Here is a 13,802-nt window from a genome sequence, read left to right as displayed (position 1 = left end):
TATATATATATATATATATATATAATGTTTAATTATATTGACACTCATGTATCGATATTTAGGTATTTTTGTGCCGTTACATGGCTGGTATATTTATTGAACTTCTGTTAAAATGAAGAACAATCAAAGTTTAAGTCAATATAGTCAACATTATTACTTAAAAAATTCACAAGACATTTTTTAATTGAAATTTTAATATTTTATATTTATAACTAGCATTTATCACAGTAAAAAAAATCATTATATAAAAAGTGTCTGGTTAATTTTCACATACAAAATTATGAAATCTCTTCATTCAAAAAGCTTTTTTATTTAAATCATAACATAATAAATTTACACGACGTATGGTTGACTAAAATTTCATTTTCTTGTAGAACACTAGATTTAATATTTTCTTCACGAACATAAAATGTACCACACATGTACATATTCGAAACTCGTAATAGACATATAACCACCCATCATTATCAATAATAAAAACTGATGTCAAAACCTAAACCCTTCGAATTTCTCCCAGAATGTTTGTGTAAGAAACATTATGAACCATATTTGGAATGTGTAAAACTACAACCAAGCCACCAATATCAGATGAACGCAAAACCATAATTCGAACTTCTGAACTGTCAAGTGATTCAGCAAAAACAGGAGCTGCAAATTTTCAAAGACCAAAAGTTCTTCCTCAGATTCAGCTTTGTAGTCACACATTATTTGGTCTTGCTCTTCAGCAATAGAACCAGCAACCAATCGAGATAGTGGTAAATAATCTAACACTTGCAACAGTCTCAATTTGAATTCAGAAAATCAGTGACTAAGAAGGTGGTAGGTTGAACCTACCGTTATCAAATGGTACACTTAGACATACTTATGTTTATAAAAGACAGTATACTCTCAAAGAACGGTGATGATAAAAAATATTCAAAAAATGACAACCAAACTGCCTCGAGATGATTATTTACTGTATACAATGAGCAGATGTACATAACCAGAAAGAAGCCACTCAAAACGAAGAATAATCGAAACAACTATCACTACGAGAGTATGCAGCAGCAGCAACTACAATAAAGGCCTGTATTGGATTATATGAACAAGTTGTGCCTAATATACTGTAAACCAAAAGATATGCAATTTCCCCAGCAGGCTGCTAGAACTTTTCTGACTAAACTTCGTCTTGACCGTGACCGGTACTTTTCAAGATATTGTACTTGCACAGGGGGCAAGTAGCATTGATATGCAGCCATTTGTCCACACAGGAACAGTGAAAATGGTGGCCACAAGGAAGTTGCCTAAGTTCAACGCCATCATCATAAGCAGAAAGACAGATGCAACATTCCTACAGTTTGCAAACCAAAATTTTTCAGATTAGCCGCACAACAGAGGGTGCAATCAGTTTTTCTAAAGCAAATTATCAATCTCATCAAAATTATCTACCATTTTCTGGAACCACTTTGTCGAATTCCTTCCAACATAAAATTAGATTGAAAAGCAAGGCCAAAAAGGAAGAGATGGAAGGCGGAATAAATACATAACGGATTCTCCATTCTGGGAATGTGTTCAAAAAACGACTCTGTGCTATGGCTTATAATAAGGCCATTGTTTTGGAACAAACATGGATTTCCCTTTGAAATATATTGAAAAAGACAGACAGAGCAAAAAGAATACGACGGAAAGGGAGAAAAAGGCCAAGCCAACACATAACAAAAATGAGCAGCATACCGCATCCTCGTCAGAAAGAACATGTTCAATGGGAGAATCAGTATCGCATTCAGTCATTATTCCTCCAGCAGTTCCTTGTGTATTCCCAGCAAGTTTCTCATTAATTTCGGTTCTCTGGAACTTGAACTTTGACAATTGCTCAATATCCTCTTTTGATGCCCCTTCCTGCTTTTTTTAATCCCGGACAAATGAGAAAAAAGAGATTAGACATGAAACAGTACAATTACTAGATAACTAGATTACAACAATTATCACAATTAAATACTCAAGAATCAATAAAATATTCACAATGAACCAAGCTGTAGGAAAGTAATCATATGACAAGTTTTACTCCTCACAAATCCTAAAAGGCCAACAATGTCAACCTGGATGAAGCATACAAATCACAGGATAAAATGTTATCTAAAAAACAAAAATATACAGGACGTGCCAAACTTAGTAAAAGAGACAAAAATTAGTGTCTACAAGATCAGGTAAGAGACACAACTGAGTCAAACAGTGCTTCTGGTTTGCTACGGGTGAGAACTCCCTCAGAAAGTCAAATAGCATTATCCAGCTCAAAATACAATGGGCTAGCCTAGGTTATTCACCTTAAACAGTAGAACAAACACAGTTCTTCCTTTGTAACAATTCATGGAACTCAGTAAATAGAAGGCATAATAAATCAATCTTCATGTGTCGCAATCATATTCCATTCCAAATTTCTGCTAAGAATCTTATACACTACAAGTCCTATTAAAGTCCCACCAAAACTAGCAACAGTAATGAAAATTAAAAATTTCACATATTTTGTCCGCACAAGACAGTTTTTCCTTCACATCCAACACCGTTTGATCTACAAAAAATAGATCCTAGAAGCTAGCATATGTGTCTCTTTCTACCAAATAGAAAATCTATATGTATTCTATGTGCATCCTTCAATTTCATTTAGCTTCAATAAATTCAAAAACTCAAACATTTGGAGCCATAAATATCACTAATTTTCTTTAAAGACTCGGTAGATAAATGTTGATAAGTAGAGGGAAATTTAAGGACATGAACACTTGAGGTGATAGATTCGTACATCCATACCAACTCAAACAAGAACCAGTAATGACACCATGATGTACCTGGTCTGCAACTGCATACAGGAGTGCAATGATACATGGAAGACAACAGCAAACAGCTATACCAATGATGCATGCTAGTGCAATGCAGAAAACGACAAAGAAAACATCAAAACCCAGGAAGGCTATACATAACCTGCAAAGCAAGTAGAATTTGTCAAAGGTAATCAACCAAAATAACTGTAGGTTTTCCAAAAAGGAAAATAAATTACACATAAATACAATAACAGAAGTATGAACAAGTTGCACAAGCACACGAGTCAGATACAAGACAAGAGAGAGAGGGAGAGAGAAACAAACCAGTAAAGCAGAGGAGAATGTTGGACCAGAGCTTCACTGTCAGCTGATATCCAATAGAATCCAACAACCCACCAAATGAATGAAAACATTGTGTTGGCTGACTCCAAATGCTTGGCCATACTGTTTGAGGAAACAACATAAAAACTCATAACATTAAATAATAAAAATGATGAATGAATTAATAATTGATGGTACTATTTCCCGATCTAAATAAATATTGGACATGTTGTATTATTTTTCCAAGCTTACCTTCTGATTATTTTGAAGAGATGGCAAAAAGAAATGGGAAAATGGGAAAACAAACTGCAACAAACTGACCCACATATAACCTTGCTGGAAATTATATCAGGCGAATAGAGAATTTTTCCCTAATCATCCATCATTTAGATTTCCAGACTTAGCCACCATACTGCTGTGCTCAAACATAATGTGTTACTAATTTGTCTGTACATAAAACATACACATTTCCACCCGTTTAAAGAGAGTGGATAGAAAAAAACTTTAGTATCTAACAATTCAGACAATTATTAGATGAGAGAGCCTTTTTTATCACCTATTCCTACAAAGTTACATCATTCGTTTCACACTCACTCAAACCAATTTGAGTGAGATTTTAGATCCAAGAGTATTACAAAAAGTCGGAAAATCAGAGCATTTGATATATTTTGAACTGACAAAATTCTTTTTTAACTAAGCAACTGAGAAACCCAAAATCTCCCCGCGGTTTCCTGAAGCGTGAACTGAAGGTTTGGCAGAGTTTTCAATTAAACCACGTATATCATGAAACTTAAATTAGTTAAACGACTTTCAGTTACATCATTAGTAAACAATTAAAAGCATACTGGTTCCTTAAATTCATTTGGCAAACACAATTCATTATAGTCCAGCGCTATAGTAATAAATGCATATGAAATGAAAAAAGAAGAGAAAAGTACTCATATAGTAATAAATGCATTAGAAATTTACCTTATACTATCGTCCTCGAGCTGCGGCAACGACACGTAGTGTCCAGAGCCTTCCATCGAAGCCGAACTCAAATCCCCGCTGCCGCCAACAGCAACGGCGGCGCTGGACTGTTCACGGCGGCGCTGGCGCCTCCGGTACTCAACGCACACGCACCCGACGTGAAGAACGCACTGCATAGCGTAGCCTACAATCCAACACCGCAGGGGCATATTCGGATTCTCGTTGCGACTAAGAATCAAGACGGTGGCGGCCGCGGCGACGAACGCGAAGTTCCAAAGAATATCCAAGACTACGACGGGCTTCGAATAGGCCCAATCGCTCTGTCTTTCTTCCAATTGCTCCGCCGCCGCCTCCCGCACCACCATCGACGGCTCGCGCATCAGTCGGCGTCCGCTCGCCTGCCGAAGGAAGCGCGCCGCCTCGCGTAGGCTGGGGCGGCGGAGGAGACGGCGGCCGGAGTTAGAGTCATCGGAAGAGGCGCCGAGGAACGGCGTGGGATCGGCGCCTTCCTCGGAAAAATGGTTAGGTGACCTTGTCGTGGCCATGTGAGGCGCTTTAGGACATCTGAATCTGAATCTAGCTGAGACAGTGCAGAAGAACAAGGGATTCCAGAAATCGACGATTCAGCGGGGGTGAATATGGAAATACCTATTATCTGAAATCGAAATTAAATGACTATTATTTTTCTCAGAGTTCAATGTCTATGATATCACAACGGTGCCGTTTTTATCTTCGTCACGCGCATTCGTCTTTTACCCGCTTAAACAGATCAAGTTCGGGTTTTATTTCTTTTTTACGAGGGAATTTCTTGAAACTTCTCAAGTCTCAAATGTCGGCGTCCTTTTATTTAATTAATGGATAAATAAGGCAGTTATTTGGTAGAAGAGAAGAGTTAAAATAGAAAATTAAATAAATAAAGATATTTAATAATTAGAAAATTCTATTTTATGAAATTAATTTTTTTAGTTTTTTATTTTCTATATGAGTAAGATTGACAATTTTTTTATAAACTTCTCTGTTTCCATGTAATTATCATGAAAATACCACACACACACTTAAACGTTAAATATATTACTCTAGTATTTTGAAAATTTTAACAATCCTTATGAATATTTAGTAGAAAACCTAATTAATATTAATGTTTAATACAATATTTGATCCTTACTTTTAGGGGTTTGCTTCAAATTGATCCTATTTTTTAAAAAAGTTCAATAAGACTCCATATTTTGTTAAAAAATGTTTAATCCGATAATTTTCGCTCACGCGGTTAAAAACACAACGGTGCAAATGCCATCGTGGCCAAACCTGAGTGAGTTGTGCAGTTTGATGAATATGTGGCACATTTGAAGAGATTGCACTGTGTAAATATTTAAAAAAAATTAAAATGACGTAAGTTAGGTGCAAATCCCAATAGCCACCAATGTCAGACCGAGACCAGTGGGGAACCACACTGAAGTATCCCGGTGGGCACTGGAGGGAATCCGGCGAGACTTGGGGGCGCGGGGGAGCCACTAGCTGGGTATCCTCAACGACGGCGGCATCGGGGGAGGAAGAACGCGCGACCTCCAGCGGCTTGTGTGCAAAATAAGAAGCAACCCTAAGCTACATTCCAAAACAACTTGAGATAGTGCACAAGATAGAAACCACCACTTTTTTTCCTCCACCATGAGCGTAGTGAGTAATAGAGAGAAGACTGTGAGTACCAAGGAGTTGTGCAGGGGCCCTTATTGCAGTCATGGGATTTTCTAGGAACAAGGGGCCTTTAAAGAATTCACTGGAAAACCCAGGTAAGGGGAGTTAACTTTTTGATGTATTGATTGAGCATGATGTGTTTCCTTTAAAACTTGTTAATCTTGAGAAATGGTGTGGATAGATAGTATACCCAATTGGAAGGTTGGGGGTTGCTAAGGAAAAAAGATGGTTTGGGATGTTATTCCCAGAATATGAATGCACGGGTTAAAGGATTACAATGCATATGGTTTTGTAGTAAGAGATAAGTGCATATCGAGAATCTTTGGAGGGTAGCCGTGGGTTGGCTAGGTTAAGAATGTAAATAAGAGTAGGAAGTGTTAACGTGTTGTATGAGTGAAATATGACAATAGAGTGCATTGGTGATGGGTTGTGAATAGAGATACCAATATAGGTTTAAGGGTATAATAAATTATTATTTTGTAATTGCATGGAATGTTTGATGGGTATTAAATGTATGGAAGTGATATAAATGTTGAGTAATATACTGTTATCACATAATGGTATGAGTGCATGTTTTCTTTTTGCAAGTGAAGAATTTCAATGCATGTGGGGCCAATGTAAGATGAAGAGAAATATTATATTTCCTTTCTGTATAGTGTAGACGTTGGAATCCAGAGAGTTAGAAGGAGTTCTTGATATTGGCATTTAATGATTTTCATGGTACCTACCTTGGGAGGGAAATCATAATATGGTTAATACCAAGGGCATGAAATTGTTGTTGTGCATGTGCTCTTATGTCCCTTGTTGATAGGTAAAATATGCAAATGATATTTTAGGGTTGCATGGGTAGACTATAAGAATGGTGAAGGGTTACATGCTAAGGTTTTCGTTGTGCAAATTTTAAAGGTCTTTCAAATAGGTTTAGGGAAACTAAAGGAGTTTTCTTTGAAGATATAAAGATCGATGAGAGAGGTGAAGAGGTCATCTAATGGTCATGGTTTTGTTTTAATAAGCAATGATTCTTTGTTTTAGTTATATTTATGTCGTCCTAACAGTGAAATATCTAGTTTTATGGGTTTCGAAAATTATATCATTATTGAGTTATTATTGAGTGGAATAGTATATAGGGTGATATAGGGTGGAATCTAGAGGTGGGTGTATAAAACTGGTGTATTGTTGGGTAGTGTTCAGAGAAATATTCTCTCTCTAATCAATACATCAATATCTCTCTCTTCAACTATTAAAAGCTATTTATGTTTTTCTCGCTCTGCATTTAATTCTTCAGACAGCCATTTAAGTTTTTCTCTCTGCATTTAATTCTTTCAGTCATGCACAACTCGCTCAGGTTTGACCAGGTTGGCATTTGCACCGGTTATGTTTTTAACGGCGTGACCGAAAAGGACTTGAACATGTTTTAACCAAATATGTGATCTTACTGAACTTTTTTAAAATGTATGATCACTTTGAACCAAACCCTTAAAAGTAGGGACCAAATGATGTATTAAATCAATATTAATTGTTTATAATTGATGAAAATATTTGATTAAAATTATAAACAAAATGTGAAAAAGAATATTATTATTTGAAATGTTCATAGAGTTCAATTAAATGTTTGTGTAGTTGAGTACTGGAATAACATAGACTGTTTTGAGATAAAGATTACATGTTTTTCAATTTTAATAACATTATTAGTGTTGTTAAATTAAAATAAGAAATGGAATTGGAAGAAAGAAATACAATGTTCTCTCAATCATTTTTATTCATTTATTTTAGTCTTTTATTATATGTATTTATTTTATTCGTAAGAGTGGTCTTTGATAGAATAATGATTTTGGAAATCTGACTTCAATATCCCCTTACAGAAGTTATGAAAAGTTAATCCTTACTCTGAGTCTTTATATATTATGTTCATAATCAACATTAACATCTCAATCAAATGATATCTCATAATGTGATTAATATGATATCATAAGTATGAACAATTAATTTGTTACCCATACAAATTTTACATGAAACTTCTTTCACCATTCAAAGTCCAACTATTTGATTTTTTTTATCATTATTCTAAATATCAATCACTACCTTTTAAAAAAAAAACAATTAATTAGATACATAAATAAAATTAGTGACTAACAATTAAAAGAAAAAAAATACAAATGATCAAACTTATACATTTGTCTCTTAAGCTAACTCGGTGTGTTAATTCAAGAAAAGTAAAGGTACTTTAGCTTACGAAGAATTTTAGAAAAAAAGATTATTACTTCACAAGATTAATGAAGAAGCGGTAATCGATTCTTGAAACTAATGATTAGTGGGCAATATGTTTTCTCACATAACTGTAAGTTAGGTCTTCTTATAAATAATTTAAGTAAGCTTTTAATAAAACTCATATTGGAGAGGATGATAAAGTATTACATTAAAATATGTTTGAATGAGGTGTAACTTGGATAAAAGGAAAGTTAAACTCTACTTTGATATTTATTAATAAAAACTAATATATATGTTAACTTCAACTTTGTTTTTTTATGATGATTATTTTGGATATGATTTTTCAGCAACAAATTTATATATATTAATTTAAATGTGACAAATTATATATTTTGGATTATAATTTTTAATGTAGAGATTAGTTTTCAATTAGCTAATTTGTTTACAAAATCAAAATAATTAAGCAGCAAATTAATTCTCAACTAAACAATTAAATTGTGCATTATGAACATTGATTTTCTGACTATCCCATTTAACCATGGATTAATTCACAATTAAGTCATTTTATGAAATTCAATTAGACTAACCTAACACAACACTACTATTTTAACATAGATAATAACAAATCATCATACACTCATCACTGAGAATGGATGATTAATGATTTCATACCTGTTGATATTATTTGAATCCAAAATAATGTTAATGAAACTTTTTTGACTTAGATAATATTCTACTTTTAAAATTAGATATAAGAATAAGACAATATATAAATAGTTGTTTCATTTCAATATATTTCGTACATATCTCATTATCACATTTATCATTGTATTAACTTTTATTTTATTTGAATTTAGTAACTTGAATATATATATATATATATATATATATATATATATATATATATATATATATATATATATATATATTATAATAATATATTATTTTTATCTTTTTATCATTACTCGACCTTTATTAGATTATTATTTAATACTTTTATAATTATAATTTATCTTCATATTTGATATTGAAGAAAAAATAATTTTTTTTACATTAAATACTTGATAGTATAACATTTTTTTATTATAGTTGTCTGTAAAAAAATATTTTGTTAATATTTATAATAGTAAATGAAACAATACATATGATAGGAATATACTTAATTTTTATGGAATGAAAATAAAATATAAAAAAAAACTAAATTCATCGAATATGAATATAAAAATAAAAATAAAAGGTATTTTTTTACTGGAAAATAAAGATAAGATGTTGAAAACTCCCTGTTATCTATGAACAATAAAAATAATAAAAATGCAGTTTGCAACTAGAATGGACACAATACATAATATACTCTTAAACAAAGGATGCAAAATATACTTTCTCCCTTCTCCTTCTAATATTCCATTGTTGTTTATTATATTTTGTTCTTGAGTTCATCACGCTAAGTTGCACACTCTTGGTCAACAACTGCTTTTTATCTGGTCATTATACATTTATATATTAATATCTTTGTTCATTTCATTTTCATTAATTTATGTAAATCTTTATATCGAAAAATTACACCTATTACTCTACTACCAAATAAAATAGCAGTCCAAAAGCACAGATAATCATTAAATTATCTATAATAATTCTATTATCTATTTCAACAATTAGCTTAAAAACCATATTTTAGATTTTTATTTAAAATATATTTTCATTCTTAAATTTATCACAAAATTTGTTCTTGTTTTAAAATTTGATGCAGTTTGATCTCATATTTTAAAAATAAATGAATATAATTATTATCATTAAACAACTTTAAATTTTTTGATTTATCAAAATTTTGAAAAAAATAACAATTTTAATTTTACTTAAAATTTTGAATTAAAAATATATTTAATCATTTGTTTAGTTAACTAATATTATAAAACTATTTATATCTATATTTTTAGTTCTATATTTTCAAATAATTTATAAGAGTTTTGGGTATTGAAAGGGTCCAATACCTTCTGTAGGTAGAGGTGCAGACTACTTACCTTAAGGTGATCTTGACTCCTAGCAGCAGAGGTGCTTAAGCAAGTACAATTTATTTGACAAAACTCAGTATATAAAACTCTCAGATTTTAATTGTCTTTTTATTTTATAGATTTTTTTTCATAAAATTATAATATTATAATACTACAAAATTATATAACTATAAATTAAAATTATAAAATTATAAAATATAAAATCACAAAATTATAAATTTATAAAATTTTAAAACTATTCTTTTAAGATTTGTCGTTAAAACACTTAAATTACTTTTTTAATTCATCGTGAATTGAATATGAATATTATTATCAAAATTAAAAACTCATAATAAAAGTTACTCATCATACACTACATTTATTCATTATTTTTATTATTTTTTATTAGTATGAAAAAAAAACAAATTGAATATAAATATAAAAAACAAATATTTTAAAAGTAAAAGAATTAAAAAACATGTAATTTTTGGTTTCTAACAAAATATTCCTTTGGGATTTTTCCTCACACAAATCCAATCCCTGGCATGGGATTTTCCCTCTAAAATTGGGACACAATTCTTCAAAGTTTAAAGTGGTTTGGGACATAGGGTTTTGAGGGTTTTCTCTTTTCATTTGCAACAGCATACTGAAACCCTTGTTTGTTGGTGGCAAAGCATGTCATCGTCTTCCTCAAGCCACACCTATGATGTGCCATGGGTAGAAAAGTATCGTCCCAACAAGGTCGCTGACATAGTCGGCAACCAGGACGCAGTCTCCAGACTGCAAGTCATTGCTCGTGATGGCAACATGCCCAATCTCATCTTATCAGTAAGTTTTTTTCTTTCATTAGGTTTCTTAAATTGAAGTTTTTCCTTTGTCACTCTTTCATTCTATTTCTCATTGTCTCATTTTAGGGTCCTCCTGGGACAGGAAAAACCACTAGCATACTCGCCCTCGCTCACGAGCTTCTCGGACCAAATTGCAAGGAAGGTGTTCTTGAACTTAATGCATCGGATGATAGGTTTGTTCGGTGATTTCACATTTCACTTCTCTGATTGCAACACTTTTCTTTCAATTTATCCTTTTTCTTCTTGTTGTAGAGGAATTGATGTTGTGAGGAACAAGATCAAGATGTTTGCTCAGAAGAAAGTCACCCTTCCCCCTGGGAGGCACAAGATAGTAATACTGGATGAAGCTGATAGGTGAGTTTTGATGATAATCTATTTTTTAGTTCCAATTTTTGCATGTTTCTACACCAACACTATGTACTGTGATTACTCCAGTAGAGGTTTTAGTTTGTTGGAGGCAAATGTGAGTTGGACTCCTGCATTGATTATAAAGGGATAAGAAAAGCTTTGGTGTCTTAGTTTTTTATTCATGTCTCATTAGTGTCAAATCTCTCCATTGTTTATGTATGTAACAATCTAATAAATGGTGTCAGAGCCATTGACTAGGTGAAGGATCTTGAATTATGGATTCTTTGTATGGACAAACATATCCCATTTTGGTAAGCAATAATACAAGTAAGGGTCACCAAATTATGTGATTAATTAAGTTACATATTATCCGTACAGTGTCTTGTCTTGGTGGTGGACATTTTTGCATTTGTAATATGGTAAGGAAGAAATTTGTCTGCTCTTATTCTGTTTGCCCTCCAATTCATTTTTTCAATTCAGCATGACCACAGGAGCACAACAAGCACTGAGAAGGACTATCGAGATATATTCTAACTCTACTCGTTTTGCTCTTGCTTGCAATACTTCGGCTAAGATTATTGAGCCCATTCAGAGTAGATGTGCCATAGTGAGGTTTTCACGGTTGTCTGATCAAGAGATACTTGGTCGACTCATGATTGTGGTTCAAGCCGAGAAGGTACCTCAAAGTTCATTCTGCCTTCAACTATCATAGGACATGCTTGTAGTATTCCTACATGTCAGAGGAGCATAGGATTTACTATCTGTCATTATTGCAAATGTCACATTTTATGTATAATAATACAATCACCACTGTCATCATCTGTTTCTTTGTAATTATTTTTCGGTGTCAAAAGCGGAGTTCTTGATTTAGAAGAAAGTTCTTTTCTGTTTTGTTCCCCTTTGCATGTTTTCTTTTCTATGTTAAGTTTTTTCTTGCACAAGTCTTATGACTTGTAATTCTAACGCTATGCTCTCTTTTGATTGTTTGTATATGTATCCATGGTTTTAACTTTGATTCTTTGACCTGTTTAGTCTTTCTCAACTATTGTTTTGCATTCCTTCCTTTCTGGGAATTTTTCATCCTGTATTGTATAATGATTATTGTTGCATAGTTGGGAAGAAAGTGAAAAGAAAAGAGTTTGGAAGCTTTGCTGATTAGGATTATTGTATGTATTTGCTGCTCACAGTTAACTAAGAACCATGCCCTTAAAGATTTGATCATTTGCTTCCATAGTTTTGCTGTCTTTATGTGATATAGTAGTGAAAGGGTTGCAAAAAATTTATGACAACTAAATCTTATAGGGAGATTTTGTGCATGCATTCTTAGATTTCTATAAGGCGGCCTAATATACTAGGCTTCAACCATTATGGTTATAAAACTGTTTTTATTTGCCACAATTTTTATGGTTCATGGCATTGCATACTATATAGGTGAAGCAGGGTTGCAATGACAAGAATAATACATCTGCGTTTTAGTAACTACTGTAGTTATTTTTCATTGTTTTCTTTTATTTCTAAATTTATTATAAGTCTCACTAATGAGACCTGTTCGAGTGTGTCATTATAACTGCCATGAGCCACCATGAGAACAGTACCATGCCATAACATTGTGGCATCTCCATGGCTGCTATTTGGCAATACTGGTTGCCATCTATTTTGACTTCTATAATATTGATGAAATGTATAACTGAGTCGTGCTCTTGTTGAAGGTTCCCTACGTTCCTGAAGGACTTGAAGCCATCATTTTCACTGCTGATGGTGATATGAGGCAGGCATTGAATAACTTGCAAGCAACATACAGTGGATTCCAATTTGTTAACCAAGCAAATGTTTTTAAGGTTAGAATCAACCATGATTTGTATTTTCCACAGTTTGTCATTGGTTTTGTTGAAATCTATGGTTGGTTTCAGGTTTGTGACCAGCCACATCCACTGCATGTGAAAAATATGGTACGTAATGTGATTGAAGGGAACTTTGATGATGCTTGTTCGGGCCTCAAGCAACTATATGATTTAGGATATTCTCCCACTGATATCATCACGACCCTTTTTCGTATCATAAAAAACTATGATATGGCTGAGTATCTGAAATTGGAATTCATGAAGGTAGCTAATAATCTATTCGCTTTTACACACACACGTGCATAAAGTATCTGACTGACAGTCTTCAAATTGCAGGAAACTGGGTTTGCTCATATGAGAATTTGTGATGGTGTTGGATCTTATCTTCAATTGTGTGGTTTATTAGCTAAGCTTTCCCTAGTTCGAGAGACGGCTAAAGCTGTATGAGCTGGTCTTGAGTGCAAGTGAGTTGTCACTGTTTTCACATTTTCGATAGTGTAAAATGTTCTAATGATGTAGCTATATTTTCTTATGTTCAGATGCCCATTGATACATCAATGCTTCGCCTTCTTTAACTACGTTGTTTTTAGCTTGGATGAACTGGGTCACTTTTGAACATGTTTTATCTGTGTATAGTACTTATTTATGACATCAATTGTAAAAGAATGTAGGGGTTAGTTACTTTTAACAATGGGGTTATGGGAAGGAAAAAGAACGAACAGCATTTGTTGCAGTCAACAAATCTTTACTGTTAGATTAATATTCAAGGCCTTATGTTATGCCACATCATCA

General features: G+C 32.9%; 2 protein-coding genes across 2 annotated transcripts; one reads left to right on the top strand and one right to left on the bottom strand.

Annotated features, from left to right (window-relative positions):
* Positions 1-923: 923 nt before the first annotated feature.
* Positions 924-4,802, bottom strand: LOC148206913 (E3 ubiquitin-protein ligase At1g12760-like). The gene is made up of 5 exons (XM_088104912.1): positions 4,086-4,802; positions 3,120-3,239; positions 2,823-2,955; positions 1,714-1,878; positions 924-1,330 (listed from the first exon to the last, which is right to left on the bottom strand). Exons 1-5 carry the CDS (start codon positions 4,628-4,630, stop codon positions 1,157-1,159), a joined length of 1,137 nt encoding a protein of 378 aa, XP_087961038.1. The 5' UTR covers positions 4,631-4,802; the 3' UTR covers positions 924-1,156.
* A 5,713-nt stretch (positions 4,803-10,515) lies between these two features.
* Positions 10,516-13,606, top strand: LOC148206912 (replication factor C subunit 2-like). The gene is made up of 7 exons (XM_088104911.1): positions 10,516-10,801; positions 10,888-10,994; positions 11,074-11,175; positions 11,650-11,845; positions 12,879-13,007; positions 13,080-13,274; positions 13,347-13,606. Exons 1-7 carry the CDS (start codon positions 10,649-10,651, stop codon positions 13,455-13,457), a joined length of 993 nt encoding a protein of 330 aa, XP_087961037.1. The 5' UTR covers positions 10,516-10,648; the 3' UTR covers positions 13,458-13,606.
* The last annotated feature ends 196 nt before the right edge of the window (positions 13,607-13,802 follow it).

This window comes from Vigna umbellata, chromosome 1, assembly GCF_029865625.1.
Source record: "Vigna umbellata cultivar VRB3 chromosome 1, Vumbellata_1.0, whole genome shotgun sequence".
Classification (NCBI taxonomy): Eukaryota; Viridiplantae; Streptophyta; class Magnoliopsida; order Fabales; family Fabaceae; genus Vigna; species Vigna umbellata.
The sequence above is the reverse complement of the archived record's forward strand: the minus strand, read 5'-3'. Positions and strand labels throughout refer to the sequence as shown.